The 19,370-nt window shown below is 41.5% G+C and overlaps 1 protein-coding gene across 3 annotated transcripts in view; it reads right to left on the bottom strand.

The window, feature by feature from the left end:
- Sdha (succinate dehydrogenase complex flavoprotein subunit A) overlaps window positions 1-19,370 on the bottom strand; it is a 35,949-nt gene that overhangs the window by 16,309 nt on the left and 270 nt on the right. For 2 of the 3 annotated variants that reach the window (XM_004845101.4, XM_004845102.4), the window contains exons 2-4: window positions 4,582-4,671; window positions 2,972-3,133; window positions 188-331 (exon numbers count right to left, since the gene is read on the bottom strand). In XM_004845101.4, the coding sequence (XP_004845158.1) occupies window positions 188-331; window positions 2,972-3,133; window positions 4,582-4,671 (396 nt within the window). The remainder of the gene's footprint in view (window positions 1-187; window positions 332-2,971; window positions 3,134-4,581; window positions 4,672-19,370) is intronic. The other variant, XM_013072383.3, reaches the window with a different exon arrangement.

The raw sequence follows: 19,370 nt of genomic DNA, 5'->3' as shown, positions 1-19,370 counted from the left end.
AATTACATGGAAAGTTTACTTTGTTAGCTCTGCTCATTGCCATTCTTACGGCTGCTTCAATTGCTTCTATTTTTTCTTTTTTATAGCAGTAGGGATCGAACTCAGCCTCCCTTCTATTTTTTTCCAGGACTTCTCTTATATTATAAACAGACTGCCTGAGAAGATCTCAGAGCTTGTGGTATATTACCTCAATCACGGAGGCAGGGGCCTGCTCTGTCATGTAATGGATGGCATCCTGGTCCCCCAGCCAGTCAGAGCCCTTCACAGTGTCATAGAAGTGCCATCTCCAGTTGTCCTCTTCCATGTTCCCCAAAGCAGCATTGATTCCTCCCTGGAAACACATGCACTTCTTATAAGCCATGACTGGAACCCCATTTGCATTTTCTAGCTCTCATCTCCCAAGAACCTGATTCAGGTCCTTGTGCAGTAGACCTCTGTGAGGCTGAGGGACAGCAGGCAGGACATGTCCCAAGCCATGACTCTTCCCACGACTAGCCTGGGTACTTAATCTCTCTCTAAAATGGAGTGCAGACCTTCCAAGGACCTTGAAGAGGTCTGAGGAAGAGGCCACAAATGCACCCAAGAAACCTATCAAGTAATTTTATGCCAACCTTTCTGATAGCATTTGTAGGTATGTGACACATACCCTGCACCCCATTTCTTTGGGTGTAGGTAGACAGCATCCCATCTTACCCTAAGGTGCCAGTGAATGTGGCACGTAGGGACAAATGAAACTCTTCTTCCCCAAATTTCGATTCTTAGTCTTTATTTATTTATTTGTTTCTGGTACCAGGGATCAAACTCAGGACCTTGCACTTGTGAGGCAGGCACAGTGGCACTGAGCTAAATTCCCAGTCCTCGATTCCTACTTTTTAAGACAATCTCTTTTTCACAATAGCACATTGATATGACTTGAGTTTGTTCCCCAAGAATTCGTGTGTTCGATACATGGTTTCCCAGTGTGATGATCCTAAGAGGTGCAGGGACCTTTGGGAGGCTGTCCCCTTGGAAGGGACAGAGGTAGTTCTCATGGGATCCTGGGTAGTTCTAGCTAGAGAGTGTCACAAAAGAGCAAGGGTGGCCCCCCCTCGCCCCGTTCTCTGGTTTCCTGTCTCACCATGTAATCTTTTTCTTTCACGAATGCACTATGATGCTCTCCACCATGTTGGGAGGAAGCCAAAGGAGCTCTTACCAGAGGCCCAAGGCATGGGGTTGCCTAATGTTAGCCTTTCAGTCTCCAGAACTTTGAGTTTCACAGATCTCTTTATATAGTAACCTTCTTTGGACATTTCATTATAGCAACAAAAAATAAACTAATACACATCTTATAATTTCCATCTCTTCTTTCCAATTGTTCAATTATAACTTTTGAGTCAAGCAGACACAAGCTGAGTCCCTTACTGAGTATCATTATGCTTCGGTGTCCTCAGTTAGGATACCTGTCAGTAGCACAGAGCCAAGAACCTTGTGGCAACAGAACAAAAGTTAACTTTCTTTCCATCCTCCAATCCCTCCAGTTATAAACCCAAGATAATCCTGATTTTAAAATGTTAAGTTTGACAGTAATAGTAAAATACAGAGCTAGCTGAAATAAAAGAAAGACGTAGTGTGTGGCATGCGCACAATCAATGCTAGCTACTATGAAAACCAGGGTGCAGACTGGTCTCTTAAGGGTTCCCAGTTCTCTCCTGAATTTCCAGACTCCCATCTAGTTTTTCTCTTCTCCTGGTTAAAACTTCTCAAGAGCTGGCACTCAAGTCGAGCTATTCTCTTTCCACTCCTCCTCACTCATGTGTTGCTTAACATTTATGAGAGTAATTAGAATGACGTGTTCATAGCTATTTTTCCTTGTAGACCATGATTACTTCAAAGGTGTATTCATTCTTTAGCTTACAGCTTTAAAATAAGTCATCTGTGCAGTGAAGTGCCTGAAGCCTGTGGTGGAGGCTGTTCCCAAGATCAGGCAGTGCTTTTCTTGACTCCTAAAGGCCACTGTATACCCTGTCTTCTCTGTGAGAAAACAGTCCAAATACCAGGACAGTCAAACATGACTTTGCATACCTAATTTTTTTTTTTTTGGTACCGGGGATCGAACCTAGGTCCTTGCACTTTCAGGGCAGGCGGTGGAACCACTGAGCTAAATCCCCAGCCCTATGACTTCGGAACGCTATCTGTATACATGGTTGGTGTTACCAACAGCAAGCCAAGAATGACAGAAAAACCATAAAACCACTGTAGTTTTTTCTAGTTTATTTGTATCTTCTCTACATTGAGAGGATCACAGACACTGTTTTTCTATCCTGCATGTCCATGTCATCACCAAAGCTCATGGCTATCCAGACCTAACAACTGCTATGGATCTTGAGTGGCCCTCAAAGGCCATGCTAAAGGCTGTCTCCAGCCCACAGTGCTATCGGGAGTGGCTGAGACCTTTAGGAGGTGAGGCCTTGCTGGAGGTTAGGGCACTGGAAGTATGCTCTTAAAAGGGAAAGGGACCTAGTCTATCTGTCTCTGTCTGTCTCTCTCTCCCCCCAACTGCCATGCTGTGAACAGGTCTCTATCACATGCTCTTATTATGATGTTCTGTGCCACCACAGGCCCAAAGCAACAGGATAAAGGACCATGGATTTAAATCTCTGAAACCATGAGCCAAAATAAACTTATCTGTTTATGTTGATTATCTCAGGTATTTTGTTACAGTGACGAAAAGGTGACTAACAGCAAAGGCCTGTCTTCGGCAAGCACATTTCAAACCAGGTAACTGCTGGGAAGGAAAGTGAACCACAGTGGGAGAGGGGCAGCAGGAGGGATGTGGTAGGATACTCCAGCCTCACAAGGTTCCCAGGGAAGAGACTCCAGGCAGTGACCCCGAAGAGTAAGCTGAATGGGCACTAACAAATGTGGCTGCTGTCGAGTGAGGCAAAGGAAGCTGCACTGCACAGGACCTTGAGGCATCAACACTTTGTCTTACCTGTGCTGCAACAGTGTGTGACCGAGTAGGAAAAAGCTTTGTAAGGCATGCGGTATTAAAGCCTGCCTCAGAAAGGCCAAATGCAGCTCGCAAACCTGCCCCTCCAGCGCCTACCACAACTGCATCAAATTCGTGATCCACTACTGGGTACTGAGTTGAAATCTGGAAAAGAAAATTCAGCTGTTAACTACACATTCAACTGTGGCAAACAATAAAGCTACAGTCACAGAAGATTAGTCCGAAGAAAATGGGTCAATAATCAAAAGGAAAGAGCAAATGCTACACAGAGGGTCTGGATCCTGCCCCAGGGCTGAACACACACACGGGCTATCAGCCTCATGTGGAAAAGGGACCAATAATCAGATTTTATGAATAGCAGAGGGTCTGCTCTAGGGCCCAGGAAACACACCATTAGCTGAAATGCTGCTTTAAGTAGAGGCATATCTTCAAATACCAACTTTCTAGCATGCTTAAAACCATTAAGACTGCCATCTGTCAATTCCGTCAACCAAAGCAAAGAAAAGCAATAACATAATCAATAAGCCTGAACTAAATGTTTTTGCTTTCCAAGTATCATTTTTCCCTTTTGTACCTCTACCCATATATGGATATGCTTAAACAAAGATAAGCTTAAAATATAGTGTAGCTAACCAGGTTTCTTATGGAAATGGTACAATGTTGCTTTTGTTTAGAAAAGCACATTATATGTAATTCACCTGGCTGCATGTCACAACCTTCCATCAAGCCACTGCTCCAAGGGCCTGACCAAGAAGGTGTCAAGTAGTATTCAGGAACTACTGTGAGCTTATGATGTAAGAACTTGTAAGCGAATCTCACTTTTTTCTTTTTTTAAATAGACGGCAGAACATGCCCACTAAAGAGGAACACCTATACTTAAGTGGCTACACAATCTTTTTTTTTGACCGGGGATCGAACTTGGGTCCTTGCGCTTGCGCAGCAGGCGGCGAAACCCTGGCCCTGGCTACACAATCTTATTCCTTTTCTTTTTTTTCTTTTTTTTTTTTTTTGAGACAGGGTCTCAGCATGTAGTTCAAGTTGGCCTTGAATTCACTATGTAGCCCAGGCTGGCCTTGAATTCAAAACAATCCTTTTGCCTCTCAGCCTCCTGAGTGCTGTGATTACAGATGTGCATCACCATGCCTGGTCACAATCTTAGAATATTCTGAGTGGAGAGTCCATCAGCCATCACAGCTAATATTCTTTCTTTTTATTTATTTGCTTTACTTGATTTAAAATCTAGAGTATAGATTAAGAGCTACAAGCAAAAAATGCCAATATCCATGTTAATATTTGTGCTACAATTTTTTTTTTTTGGAGAGAGGGTCTCACTATGTTGTTCAGGCTGGCCTGGAACTTGGGGCAGTCCTCCTGCCTCAGCCTCCTGAGTGCTGGGATTAGAGGTGTTTACCACTACCACCAAGCCCAGCCAACTAAGAATTATTGCACCAAAAATAATTTAAGCTGCAATGGATGCCCAAAAGAATTTTTCTTTAAATATGTTCAATACTCAAATACATTAAAGGAAACAGATTATAAGTCATCTAAGTCAAGAAAGCTGTTCATAATGGAGCCAAAGGACATGAACTTACTGAATTTGAAACTTTAGCAGATGCCCTCTTATTCCCGTTGACACTGAAGTGAAAGCCACAGGCCTGTGCTCGGAAGGCTGCTGGCCACTGCTGAGACAAAACGATGGTAGTGTCTTAAAGGAATGATAGAAGCAGAGGGGCACATGGCTAAAATTGTCCTTCTAAATCACAAACTGTGATCCTGTTGTTCTTATTCTCCTAAAATTCCCCGGGTTTCTCACCATGAAGAGCAGGCCCCGGTGGCAAGCACTGAGCCCCCAGGTAACAACATCCCAACTTGGCACTCCAGGAAAAGCCTTCTGGGTAAAGCTTGTTTGCCAATAGGGTACTCAGACATGAAAAAGGCATTTTTCTCTTCAGTATTTATTTATTTTCTAATAGTAAGGAGGGGGATTGAACCCAGGGCCTCCTGCATGCTGGGTAAATACTATACCACTGAGCTTCATCCCTAAACCTCTCTCTACCCTCCAATTTATTTTAAGACAGGGCCTCACTACTGCTTAGACTGGCCTGGAGATCCTCCTGCCTCAGGCTCCTGACTAACAGAGATCACAAGCGTGTGTCATCACACCTGGTCTGCAGTATCTTATTTTGCTTCACTTCATGGAGAATAACACGTCTATATCTCACTGTACTTTTGCCAATAATAAACCATTCTTACCGTCTCCATCTTAGTCCTTACACTGGAGCTCTGAATGTCTCAGGCCTAGCAGGTGTTGGAAAAGGGACTGGACAGTGATCAGGAACTCTCTATTCTGAAATGAGCTGCTGCTTTTTATGACACTTGGCAAAAGCCAACAAGCTCAGAGGAAGGACTGGTGTCATCCCCTCATTCTGCACACTGGTACCCAGGCCACATCTGGCTTCAGCAGCTCTCACTGTCAGGTCCCTGGTGCTGCTTCCTTTGGCTGGCTGACCCTGCCCTTTGCCTGGCAACCTTCACAACTTACAACATCTCCGCTTAAATGTCCTATCTCATAAACATCTACTCAAGAAAACTGGTTATTAATGAAACTGCAACCCGCTGTAAGACATTCTTTATCTGCTAAGACTGGTCTACTGTCGGGGAATATGTTCTCCACTTCGCTGGCGCATTTTAGAAGACCAAAATAAAATGGAGAGACCAAGAAACATCCTAAAGAATGCTTTTAACCACTTACCAGTCCAATTATTTAAATACATGATAAAAAATTGCATTGTTGTTAATTTTTATAAGATAAAATAACAAATATAAAAACAATAATTTTATCAAATTTATTCAATACAAGAATTGACTGGTTGAAATGACACCTGCCTAAGCCATACTCGGGACAGTCAGGACAGAAAAAGCACATTGCCGAGTGATACTCAGGGTAAACTGTCAAGTGGTTAAGCTGTAAGTACAGTTAGCAATAAGAAGAAGGGAGATGAGAGACGCCTTCCAGTATTCTGCAATTTGGAAGAGACATTATTCTGTGGGGTGAAAGAAAAATTCTGTAAGACAAGCAACTGGAGAGTACAAGGAGAATCTGACATTATAAAATGAATGTGTTCCCTGTGAGTGGCAGGGACTCCGGGCAGGGCTGGATGGCTGGACTGACTCAACAAAGGCAGAGATGGGTTCCTATCCAAGGCTATTCTACTTCTGAGCCCCAAGTTCGGCTGGCACAAACATTTTTAAAGGAGAAGAACTTTAATCGTTCCAATTACAAAGGAGTTACTTGGATCTTCAATTGATAATGTCAGTCTTCAACTGTGCAATCTCAAGTCGATTTCTTAGATTTTACTGAGAAACCAATTCAGGTTTTCTTCTTTCAGAAAATGAGTGCATTCTTTGCAGCACTTGGGCCTGAACCAAGGGCCTTGGCACTGAGCTGTATGCCCAGCCTGCTCAGCCCACCCATACTTAGACACAGGGTTTGTAAGCCACTGAGTTGCCCAGGCTGAGCCTAGACTTGCAGTTCTCCTGAGCCCTGACATGAGAGGGCCTGCGTCACCACATCCTGCTCAGAAAAGAAATCTAAAAGTCTAAACAAACAAGCAAACAAAAAACCCTGCCTTTATATTATTTTTAAATGGTTAAATCATATTTTAACAAAGGATTAAGTAGTGGGCTAGAGATACTGCTGAAGAGAGTGCTTGCCTAGGTCCATCCCAAGCACATGCGTAAAAACAACCCAAATCACTAAACACTAAGGATCTTAATACAAATGTTTCTGAAAATTCTGTGAATTCACTAACACAAAGGGGTGCCTGCTGCTGCAGCCTCCAGAGTGCTGCAATTACAGGCATGTGCCACAACTCCTGGCTTAATTTTTTTTTTTTGAGGAAGAGAAATTATCAAATTTTCTAACAGGAAAACTTGAAAGAATGAAAAATCTACAGCAAAGCTAAAAGAACACAGATTTATCTAATAGCACAAAAGTTCATATGACTGGATTAGGTAATGGGAGAAAAAAAGTGAGATGATCAGAGATACCATTATCTTCAATAAGCAAAGCGCAGTCCTCATCTGATAAAACATGCTTACAAATCATGACTAAGAAACTAACTCCTAAACACAATCTATGCAATTAGGAAAATAAGGATGTAAAAACAGCTAATATGGTAAAGGGAAGGGGAAGTAGGGTAGCTTAAGTGAACTAAAACCTCTTCTACCAAGCAGGAAGTTGATGTCTAAAATTTGAAAACCCTACAGTACAGCACATGAACAGCACAAAAATCACATGATACATCTCAAATGACACAGAAAAACGGCTGAGGCTAGGGATGTAGCTCAGTGGCGCTTCGCCTGCCTGGGAAGCACAAGGTCCTGAGTTCCATCCCCGGTACCGGAAAGAAAAAAAAAAAAATCCTCTGACAAAATCCAACACCCATTCATGATAAAAATCCAAAAGAAAATAGGTGAAGAAGGACATTACTTCCAACTGACAAAAGCCACTTATGACCAACCAATGGCCAACATCGTATTAAATGGGGAAAGGCTGAAAGCTTCCCCTTTAAAATCAGAAACAAGACAAGAATGTCCACTATCACCACTTCTGCTCAATACAGTTCTTGAAACATTAGAGCAATCAGGTAAGAATGACATGATCTTCTACACAGAAGACCCAAAAATTTCCACCAAGAATCCTAGAATTAATAACCAAATTCAGTAGCATAGCAAGATACAAAGTCAATACACAAAAAATCAATAGCATTCCTGAACACAATAAACTCACTGAGAAAGAAATTAGGAAAATAATACCATTTACAATATCATCAAGAAAAATTAAATACTTAGGAATTAACCTAACCAAGGAAGTGAAAGATCTCTACAATGAAAATTATAGTATCGTGAAGAAGAAGATTAAAAAGGACATCAGAAAATGGAAAGATATCCCGTTTCCAGATAGGCAGAACCAATACTGTCAAAATGGCCATACTTCCAAAACTGACAGACAGATTTAATACAATCTCAACAAAAACATTCCTCACAGAACTAGGGAAAACAATCCTAAAATTCATATAGAACCAGAAGAGACCTTGAATCTCAAAAGCAAGGAGTAAAACAAGAGGCATCATAATCCTCGACTTGAAGTTATACTACAAAGCTAATGTGGCGAGAGACTTGCAGTCCACAGTGTTACAGCTCTTAGTGGTTTAGTGGGACCAGGCCAAGAAGAACCGAGAACACACCCAGAGGTTGGAGACAGGTGTACAGCTTTATCATGCCCGCGGCCGATCGGGGATATTGGAGATTTCTCCACAAAGTGATCAGCGTGGAGCTGGCAGTGAACAGGGTTTATATGGATCAAGGGAAGAGGAGCGGGGATAGAGAAGCAAGACACTTAACATCAGCTCACTGGTTGAGGAGGTTACATTTAGTTTACATGATTGGATAGAAAAGTACACTGGAATTTAGCTCATTTGTGTACTGGGGGAAAGTCGGGATTACATACTCTTGAGGATACAGATTTACTGAGAACAAAAGATAATGAAGGAGGACAAGCCTGGGGAAGCCTCAGACAGGTTTTAGGTGTGGGAGGGGGTAGGGGCTGGGAGTGGCTCTTTGTCAGGTCAGCGAGCCCCAGGAAAAACTTTTTGCTCTCAGAAATCGTTTTTTTTCTGGCTCAATACAATGATAAAAACCATATAGTTTGGGGGGAAAAATACATACATGTGGATCAATGGAACAGAACAGACGACACAGAAACAACGCTGGGCCTATTCAGCTATCTGATCTTTGACCAAGGAGCCAAAAACCTACACTGGGGGGAAGGTATCCTCTGTAACAAGTGGTGGTAGGCAAACCAGCTAACCACATATAGATTCATGATGACTCATATCTCTCATCATATACTAAACTAAAATAAAAATGGATCAAGGCTCTAAATGTTAAAACAGAAACAATCTGCTGAAAGATAAAATAGCGAAAACTGTTGAAACATAGGCATAGGCAAGGACTTCCTGCATAGAACCTCAATTACACAAGAAATAATACCAAGAATCAACAAATGGGATCATATCAAATTAAAGTTTCTGCCCAGCAAAAGAACAACAGAATGAAAATATACAGAATGGAAAAATTTTTTCCCAGCTACAACTTGAACAGGGACTAATATCTAGAATATATACAGAACAACAACAAAAATCAGACCTTCCAAAATAAAAGTCCCAATCAAAATACAGTTTGGGCAACTGAAATGAACAGACACTTCTCAGAAGTACAAATGACTAACACATGAAATAATGTCCAAAACCTCTGGCAAATGGAAATTAGAGATGCAAATAAAAACAACACTGAAATTCCATCTTACTTCAGAAAGTGGCCATTATCAAGAAATATAAAACAGGGGCCAGGGATTTAGCTCAGTGGCGCTTCACCTGCCTTGCAAGGGTAAGGTCCTGAGTTTGATCCCCAGTACCAAAACCAAAAACAAAACACAAAGAAATATAATACAAATGTTGAGAGGCTGTGGGGGAAAAAGGAACCCTTCTACATTGTTGGTGGGAATGTATAGTAGGACAACAGCTGTGGAAATCAATATGGCGATTTCTCAAAAACCTAAACCTAGAAATTTCATTTCATCTGGCTATTCCCCTTTTAGGTTCTTCCTCAGAGTTAAAGACATGAGGGTGTTCTCTTACCTGACTGGTTTTAGGTCTAAGTACGGGAAAGAGAGGACCAGAGTATCTATACCTTAAGGCAATGTGCTTGGATCCTACTTGACTTGTGGCCCTGTAGGCTATCTTTTAATCTCTAACTAGGCATTCCAGGAGGTTTTGGGTGCGTGGCTCCAAAACCAGGAGGTTTTGGGTGTGTGGCTTTCTCTGCATAGGCATCTCATACATACCTCTGGCCAATGTCACCACATTAAGTGAAATAAATCAAACACATAATCTTAGTCATGGTTTTGTCAGGTAAAAGGGCCGAAGACCAAGACCAGACCAGGCCACAACAAGCCTTTATTAGGGAAATAGATCTGCCAGGCTGTCTCTGAACAAAGGAGAGACAAAAGCAATATGGCTGGGGCAGGGAGAGTCTTTTATAGAGACTGGGGTGGGGTTTGTAGGGGCTGAGGCGGGGTTGACTGAGGTAGTGACTAGGGAATGGAGGAGCCGGTGATGTCACTAGGTGGGAGGTGAGCGAGTATTAGGTTACTCTCTAGGTGGGAACAGGGGCATACTGGGAAGAAGGGTTTGTTCTTTGGTGGGAGCAACCATCTTGGCATGACATCACACAGGGGAGGGGGCAAGGCACCATAGGAAGAGGGCAGCTACTATACATAATAGCTGCTGAGGTGGTGGGAGACCTATCATTCCAGGCTTTTGTTTTATGATAGTTGGGCGAAGGTCTCTTCTTCTGGAGCTGCTTCCTGCTGACAAGGGGCGAAGATCGGGGCTAGACCTGGATCTCATGAGGCCCGTGGCAAGTGGGGACCTCCTCCTTTTGCTGTACTGGCTGGTTCCCTGCCATGATGAACTCTGTGGCTGTCTGGCTGGTGAATGCCCTCAATCGTTTCTGCAAGAAATTTTGAAAACAGCGAACCAGGCACAGTCCAAACCAGAGAATTAAACAGATACTACTGAGGGGTCCCAAGAGTAGGAACAGCCAGGCGAGCCATGAGCTCCAGGAACCAAACGTGCCCCACCATTGATTAGTACCTTGGAGGGCATATCAATCTGGCCCACTGAGTTTTAATTTTTTTCATTTGACATGTAATTTTTTATTTATTATTTACATAGGTTTTACAGAGACAGCTGGATGTTTAGGGGCTCATTTGTTGTAGAAGTAAGAGACTGTTATGGAAGAGATCATAGCTCCTGATCTAAGGGCCCATGTGTCATGTCCTTGCTCTTAGAGAATGAGTGGAAAAGTGATAAACACAATTTATATGATCTTTATAATCCTTTTTTTTTTTTTTTCTGGGAATATAAAAGGTGTATGTAACTGAGCAAATGTCTTTTGGACGCCAACCTACCGATGAGTGTAGTGTTACTATGAACCTGACTTCTTCTTTAAATTCAAGGCCAGGACAGTTTTATTCCTGTATCTCTCAGTTTTTGGAAGCCTCCTAGATATATTTAAAAATAAAGAGAACTGATAACCTCAACAAGGACATTGGACAACTTAAGGCGATCAAGTGTAACATAAAAGGCTTGATCTTTTTAGACACGGGTAGGGTAGGTATCCAGGAAATATGAGCACAATGAGAAGAGGCACCATAAACAGAGAACAAGGATGTACATTATTTCAAAAGGAATAAATCCTGTAGCTGCTTGGTATAGAACTTATCCTGACTATGGCTGACAAGCAGGTGATTTTTTCTCAATACTCTTACTTTATGGTTTGTTTTTTTTTTCTTTTTGGTCACTACACGATAGTTAGTTATCACAGAATCAGAAAAACACTTATCTAAAAGGAGAGATCTGGAGACCAGTGGTTTCTAGGATTGGTTACCTGTAAATAACTTCTTTTAATTTTTTTTGAAAAGAATCTGTACACACTTGTAGCTAATTAATGATTTTTGCTTCTATTTAGTACCCAAAGTTTTGTCTTTTTGAAATGGCTGTGTCATGAGTGAACCAAAAGATTTTAATGGGTGGGCTATGTATTAATTTTTCTGAAGTCTAGCTTTATTATTATGTCATTGTTTTGTGCCTCTTTTGGTTATTTTTTCTGCTGGGTGTTTAAGACCAAGTTAAAGTGAGACCTGTGTCAATCAATATGAACCTCTTGTTATCTATTAAGGTCAGTTACGTCTCTCCAGGCCATTACTTTGGAACCATGCATAGTGCCTCTCTGCTCCTCTGTCAGTGTCAGCCGTCTGGATGGGTCATGGCCTTGCTTGACCAAGTTGCTTTCAGTGAAAGCATTGGAGATTTTTTTCTTGGTGACCCTCCTTTGGCACACAGTACATTGTCCTCTGGTGTCCAGCAATCTCCCAGTTTAGGAGGTTGAGTGACTTACCAAAGATGTAGGACCCTGTAGAGAAGGTTCCCTCATGTCCTGGAACTTTGTTGACCTTGAGGGGCCAGGGCCAAAATATTGGCTATCCTCATAGCCCAGTTACCTTTTAGTTTTGGTCTCCAAACTTTAGTTGTTGAACACCCAGAAGAGAAGGTCAATAGCGTTAGCATTGTAACAAGAATAATGAACTTAACTATTATAGTTTTACCTGAATAACAAACATTTTGGAATTTAAAATATAGAGCACTGTTACTGTTATCAGTCATGGTTGTTTTTTAGTAGTTGAACTCCTGTAGAATATTAACAGAAAAAGAGCCACAAATAATATTTTAACATGACAATTATGATGACTTTACCTTTGTAACACATTTAAATGTCCATCTTGATATAAAATAGCCATCGTCATTTTTTAAAAACACCAAAAGTTTTTACCTAAATTATCTTTAAAAAAAATAAATAAATAATCTTTTGATAGGATACCATCTAAAGAAAATAGCCCATATATGTATCTGTTATCATAAATAGCTAGAGTGTATGAAAAGGCAAATACCTGAATCAAAAAGAGGTTATTATCATAAACAAATATTAGAAAACCTGTACAGTCAGAAAGTACAAATACATTTAGTACACTAGAAAAAATAAAACCTTGTTATTGCTGTTTTTTATAGGATATTTAGTCCTTTGAAAATGACCAGTGTAAGCACACCATAATAACATATTTAGAATTTATCCCTTTGATGACAACTGATATAAACAGTATAATAATATATTTAAATAATATTTATTCCTGTAAGTCTTTTATAAGGCTATGAAAACTATCGGGTCAGTCTGTTATAAGATGAAAACTGTTGAGGTCCCCCTAGTGAACAAAGACTGGAAAATATTTCCATGTGGCTGCTCCTTTGTTCACCAAGGGGAGCATGCCTTGAACTTAATAACCTTTATCTATAAACAAGACAGCTGTAGGATTGGACAAAAAACAAAGACATAAGACAATTTCTAAAACTAGAGTGCACTCAAATATATTTAGCCCAATGGAATTATAATCTCTTTATAATTTTAGGTTTATAATTATAAATAAGACTATTTAAAACTTTTTGTAAGTCAATTAACAGAGATCTCTTGTAGAATTAAAATCAGAAGCAATGAAACCTCTATTTCTGTAAACCTTTTATAACAAACTTGAAACCAACAAGTAAACATATATATTTCCTTTATAAATCACTTTCGCACACCTTCTTGATGTACTTAGGCCTTTTGGTCTTGTCCTGCTAATAAGACAAACATATAAAATCCTTTTATATCAAAAATATATCTTTTACTAATAGCTTTTTAAATATTTTGTCTCCGACTCACTATAAACATTTTATACTTTTGTCCATCATTATCTCATCCCTAGTGGTCTTTGTTAAGTAAATAAAGTTCTAATTCCTGTTTAATGGTTAGACACAGGTGGTTTTTGTCACTGATTATAGCCCTAAACACGTGACAGTTAAGGCACATATATCACAAGTTTGTTCAAAGATTTTCACTTCATTCTTTAGTTAGGATGTTATCTATAGTGGAGCTACAAATCAAAGAAGCTATATAACCTTCACTTCGAACAGCAGAAGCAATGGGCTAAGGCAAGTTTTTAAAGGGATACACTACCTAGTTTGTTTCCACAACTACTTTAATAGCTAATCTATTAAACTTTAAAACTTTTTCTTATCAACAGAGTTATAAAGTGGGGGAGGTATGAGTGGTGAGTGATAGGCTCAGGCTAGGAGTACTTGAGAAGAACAGGTTTGACAGAGGAAGGGTTAAGAGCATAGGTAGAAAAGGCTTGTGTGTAGGGGATATCTGACCATTTGCCATTGCGTTGACCGAAGTTGTGTAAATCACACAGTATGTTAAAATTGAAAGTGCCATTTTTGGGGCATGGAAACCCATTATCTAATTTATACTGAGGCCAAACCTGATTACAATAGAAAACAAGTCTTTTTGGCTTAAAGTCTGGTCCCAACAATCTGAGGGGTTTGAGTTGTGCCAGAAGGCAGCCTGGAGGCATTGAGGGGTGGGGTTTGGATTGTTGGGCCCCCTGATTAGAGCGGGTGAGGAGGAGGCAGCCCCTGGGGAGAAAGACAAAGGGGAGAAGCGTCCTTGTCTCCTTTAATAATCTCCGAGTGAGTCTCCCAGAGGGAGAGAACGAGAGGAGGCAGGCCGATGGGACGTCTCCCAGGGGCACGGTCCTGGGCCCAGAGGCCGCGGGGGTTTCTCTGACCAAGCGCTTGGATTTCTGAGAAGTCCCCGGAGGGAGAGAGAACGAGACAGAGAACCCGACGAGAGGGAGGCTGAACTCCCTACTCACCCAGACATTGGTGACCGGTGTGGATGTGTAGCGTCAGCAATGGCAAAGGTAGAAAGCCCCGGAGGGTCCTGGCAATGGCAGATAGGTCCGTTGGAGATGGCCAAAAGGTCAATCAACCCCACCCTGCGGGGGATCGTCCCTTAATGGACCATCTACCATCCGAGTCACGGCACCAGAAATGTCAGGTAAAAGGGCCAAAGACCAAGACCAGACCAGGCCACAACAAGCCTTTATTAGGGGAATAGATCTGCCAGGCTGTCTCTGAACAAAGGAGAGACAAAAGCAATATGGCTGGGGCAGGGAGAGTCTTTTATAGAGACTGGGGTGGGGTTTGTAGGGGCTGAGGCGGGGTTGACTGAGGTAGTGACTAGGGAATGGAGGAGCCGGTGATGTCACTAGGTGGTAGGAGGTGAGCGAGTATTAGGTTACTCTCTAGGTGGGAACAGGGGCATACTGGGAAGAAGGGTTTGTTCTTTGGTGGGAGCAACCATCTTGGCATGACATCACACAGTGGAAGGGGCAAGGCACCATAGGAAGAGGGCAGCTACTATACATAATAGCTGCTGAGGTGGTGGGAGACCTATCAGGTTTCTTTTATATGAGAAACCCATATTAAAAATAAAAGGCAAAATAAAAGATAATAGGAAGTAGGGAGACAGATCTTTTGCTAACGGGAAAGGAACCAAGAAATGGAGGGGAAAAGGGGATGAATAAAGGGAATTAAGATGTGTCATACATGTACTAACTCCCTACAAGCAATGTAATCATTATGCACTACAAGCATGTACTAATAAAAATAAAATTTGAAAAACAAAACAAAACTAAAAACCTCAAAACTGGCTAGAGAAATTGTGGTAAATACCAGGGATCAATGAAACTATTCAGATCTGTTCCCACTGCTAGGCAGAGTGATCTATTCCTTTTCATGTATAAGCTTTCTGTATTGACTTTTTTACAAATATGTATAACTATTTTCATTTAAAAAGTAATGTGTAGGGTCCGGGATTTAGCTCAGTGGTGCCACTGCCTGCCTCGTAAGTGGAAGGTCCTGAGTTCCATCCCTGGTACCCCAAAAAAAAAAAAAAGTAATACTTTTTATTTTTTAAATAGGGATGCTTAAAATATAAGTCATGTGAATATCGACCACAGGATGTGAGCTATGAACCTGGGCCCAGAGGAGCACCACCAAGTTTCAGAGGGTAACTCAGGGAATTCTCATTAACCTCATGAAGAAAGTGAAGGTCAGGGGAAAAATTTGGGGAGACTCCAAACTAAGATTAAAAGCCTAGTTATGTATAAAAATTGTCAGTTTTTCAATTGAACCTGAGAAAATGATGCCCAGAATGAAGAAGTAAATGCCACTGGTGCTATGACGATCCTAAAGGTTCCTATTTTAATTTTACTGTGGATTAAAGCACTTTACAGTTTTTGAATTGGGGATTTAGCTCAGTGGCACTGCGTCTGCCTTGTAACCACAAAATCGAGCGGGGGGGGGGAAAGAACAGCATGGAAAACTGTTAAGTTAGGAACTTGAAAGCGGTTAATACAGAATCATCACAGCAGCACTTTGGCAGCACATATACTAGAATCATCACAGGATTGACTAAAACGAGATTTAAAGCTATTTTCTGCAGACTTTATCAAAATTATCATCAGCATTTACTTTCCAAAGACATTTCTCAGCTATCAAAAACTATTTTGTCTGCTAATCTGATTCTCTTGTTCCTTTGAACTCTAGTTTTTCAGGAAAAATAGTCAATATTAAATGCCAATAAATATACTGCTCGAGAACAGAATTTCTATAGGAAAAACTATTGTCCTTCTATCCTCGTAAACTATCTTATCCTCATAAACTATCTTCATATTGGTCTTAAAAATCAATGTGGAGGGCTGGGGATTTAGCTCAGTGGTTTCGCCGCTTGCTGCGCAAGCTCAAGGACCCGAGTTCGATCTCTGGTACAAAAAAAAAAAAAAATCAATTTGGAGGCCAGGGATTTAGCTCAGTGGTTCCACTGCCTGCCTCACAACCGCAAGGTCCAGAGTTCAATCCCCCATACCCCGTACCAAAAACAAAACAAAACAAACAAACAATTTGGAAGACTCACTTGTGGCTCAGTTTTGCTATCTCTATCTTGCCACTTTATTTACAGGTATATAACCAAAGGACAGTGGTGAAGATCTATGAAGATAACCCAGGTAAAATGTTGGAAGCTAACAGCTGATAAAACTAAAGGTTGAAAAAGATCACATTCCATCATGCTACTATCCCATGAGGAAAGGAAAGGGATATATGCACCTTGATCTCTTGTTGCCCATATTTATTTTCCCTTTCAGCCAGAAGCTCAGAGCTAAAATTTTGGCCATACATGATTACAGGAAATTTGTAGGTACAAATCTTGTAGGTACATATTGTCAGGTAAAAGGGCTGAAGACCAAGACCAGACCTGGCCACAACAAGCCTTTATTAGGGGAACAGATCTGCCGGGCTGTCTCTGAACAAAGGAGAGACAAAAGCAATATGGCCGGGGCAGGGAGAGTCTTTTATAGAGACTGGGGTGGGGTTTGTAGGGGCAGAGGTGGGGTTGAGTGAAGTAGTGACTAGGGAATGGAGGAGCCCATGAGGTCACTAGGTGGTAGGAGGTGAGTGAGTATTAGGTTACTCTCTAGGTGGGACCAGGGGCATGCTGGGAAGAAGGGTTTGTCCTTTGGTGGGAGCAACCATCTTGGCATGACGTCACACAGGGGAGGGGGCAAGGCACCATAGAAAGAGGGCAGCTAGGATACCTAACAGCTGCTGAGGTGGTGGGAGACCGATCACATATCTTATTTCATTTTCCCCCCACTGCCCTTCCCTCCTTTCACCCTTCTTCCTTTCCCATAACAGCTTTGTTTCCAGTTTTTCCTTTCACTGTTTTCTTTATAAAAATCCCTTTTCTCTTCTTTCCCCTCCCTTGTTCCCCTTCCCATTTGAACATGTTCTTCATACTTCCCAATATCCATCCTCCGTTTTACTCATTTTCAGTTTCTCACACAAGAGAAACAAGGATATTTAAACTTGTGTGTCTGATTTATTTCACAAGGTACATCCACTTATCTAAAAATGTTTTTACCCTTTATGGCAGAGAAGTACTCCACAGTATGCAAAAATCATATTTTCTTTATCCATTCATCTGTTGATGGGCATATGGGCTGTTTGCAAGATTTTGATATTATAAATTGTGCTGCCATAAACATGGATATGCATACATCACTGTGGTATGATGCTTTTAACTCTTTTGGGAAGATCCCCAGAAGGGGACCAAGTGGGTCAAATGGAACCTCTAGCTTCAGTTTTTTGAGGAATCTCCATACTGTTTTCCATAGTGGTTGTACTAATAATTTACACTCCCAACAATGCAGAAAAGTTTCTTTTCCCCACAGCCTCACCAGTATTTGTTATTGGTTTCTGAATGGTAGACATTCTGAAGTGAGATGGAATCTCAGTGTTGTTCTAATTTGTTTCATGAATGACCAGTGATGTTGTGACGTTGAACACTTTTTCATGTATTTATGTTATTTGTCCCTCTTCATCTGAGAAGTGTCTATTCATTTTAGATGATCATTTCTTTATTGGGTCTTTAAATTTGGGGGGGGGTCTGATATTTTTGAGTTTGTTGTATCAAGGTATTAGATGTTTGTCTGAGGAGTAGCTGGCAAAAATTTTTTCCCATTCTGTGGATTGTCTCTTCACTCTGCTGGTGGTTTCTTTTGGTGAACAAAAGCTTTATGCGATCCCAATTGTTGACTGTCATATTTCCTGTGTGATCAAGGATTTGTTCATAAAATCTTTGCCCACACCTATGTCTTCTACCTATTCCATCTTCCAGCAGATTAAGTTTCTATTTTAATATTTAGATCTTTGAAATATTTCGATTTGTTTAGTGCATAGTGAGAGATATGGGTCTAGATTTAATATTGAGCATGTGAAGTCAGTTTTCCCAGCACCATTTATAAAAAGAGGCTGTCTTTGTTCTAGCAAAGATGTTTGGCCCCTTTGTCAGAAATAAGATAGCTAACTCAATGTGCTTGGAGTTGTTTCTGCATCTTCTGCTCTGTTCCATTGATCTTTGAGTGTTTTTCTGCTAGTACCATGCTGTTTTTATCACTGTAGAGCTAGAATTTTTCTATTCCAGTCTGGCTAATAGACAACGAGTTTTGGTACTCCACCAGGCACCAGCCTGGAGTAAGGGTACACTATTCTGCTCCAATCCTGCCCATCTATTATCAAGTCCCAAGGAACAGGCCTAAATCCTGCAGTCTTAAAGAGTCCATAGGCCTTCTCTTTAAGGTTGGCTGTGTTAACTACTTTTCACATTTAACTGAACGTAATTTTAACATCTTTATTTCAAAAAAGAGAAAACTACAGTCATAATTAGGCCTGACGCAAGTCAGCACTGTTCAATGCCTTGGCTCTTATTGGGATTTTAACTTTGTAATTAAATTGTTAGGTAGGTGAGTGGGCCGGTTCACCCAAAAGAACCAAATAACGAAACGATTCAAATTTAATTTGCTTAAATAAAACTCTAAAAGACGGCTCCTAAATATGTCATTGCGGAGGGCGCATTCAGACACCATTATCAATAGCAAACGTTCAGGGAAAGTAACCCCTACCTTCACTCTCCAGGAGGCCCCACGCCCCGCTGGAACTCCCCGGCAAAACGCATCCAGTTCCCCCACTTGACAGAGTACGTGTGTCTCACGGTTTCTAAAAAGTGCACCGAGGCCGCCACATCCTAAAACAAAGGCTCCACACTTATGCCCCGCCAGTCCTGCGGCCCCTCCCTCCCGTGACCTTGGTGAGCCTGTCTCCAGGCCCAGGTCGAGCTGGCCAGTGGTGTTTCGGGGTAGCAGCGAGTCGCGACCTTCAATTCACCAGGATGCCGCGGCTCCCGATCCCAGGGTCTCCGGGGCGGGGGCAGAGCCTTCCCAACCCGTCCGAAAAGACGGGGGGTCGGGGGTCCGCGGGAC

This window comes from Heterocephalus glaber, unplaced genomic scaffold (genome assembly GCF_053883595.1).
Source record: "Heterocephalus glaber isolate CG9 unplaced genomic scaffold, H.glaber_assembly_v1.0 deba00001537, whole genome shotgun sequence".
In the NCBI taxonomy this organism is placed as follows: domain Eukaryota; kingdom Metazoa; phylum Chordata; class Mammalia; order Rodentia; family Bathyergidae; genus Heterocephalus; species Heterocephalus glaber.
This window is presented reverse-complemented; position numbering and strand designations above follow the sequence as displayed.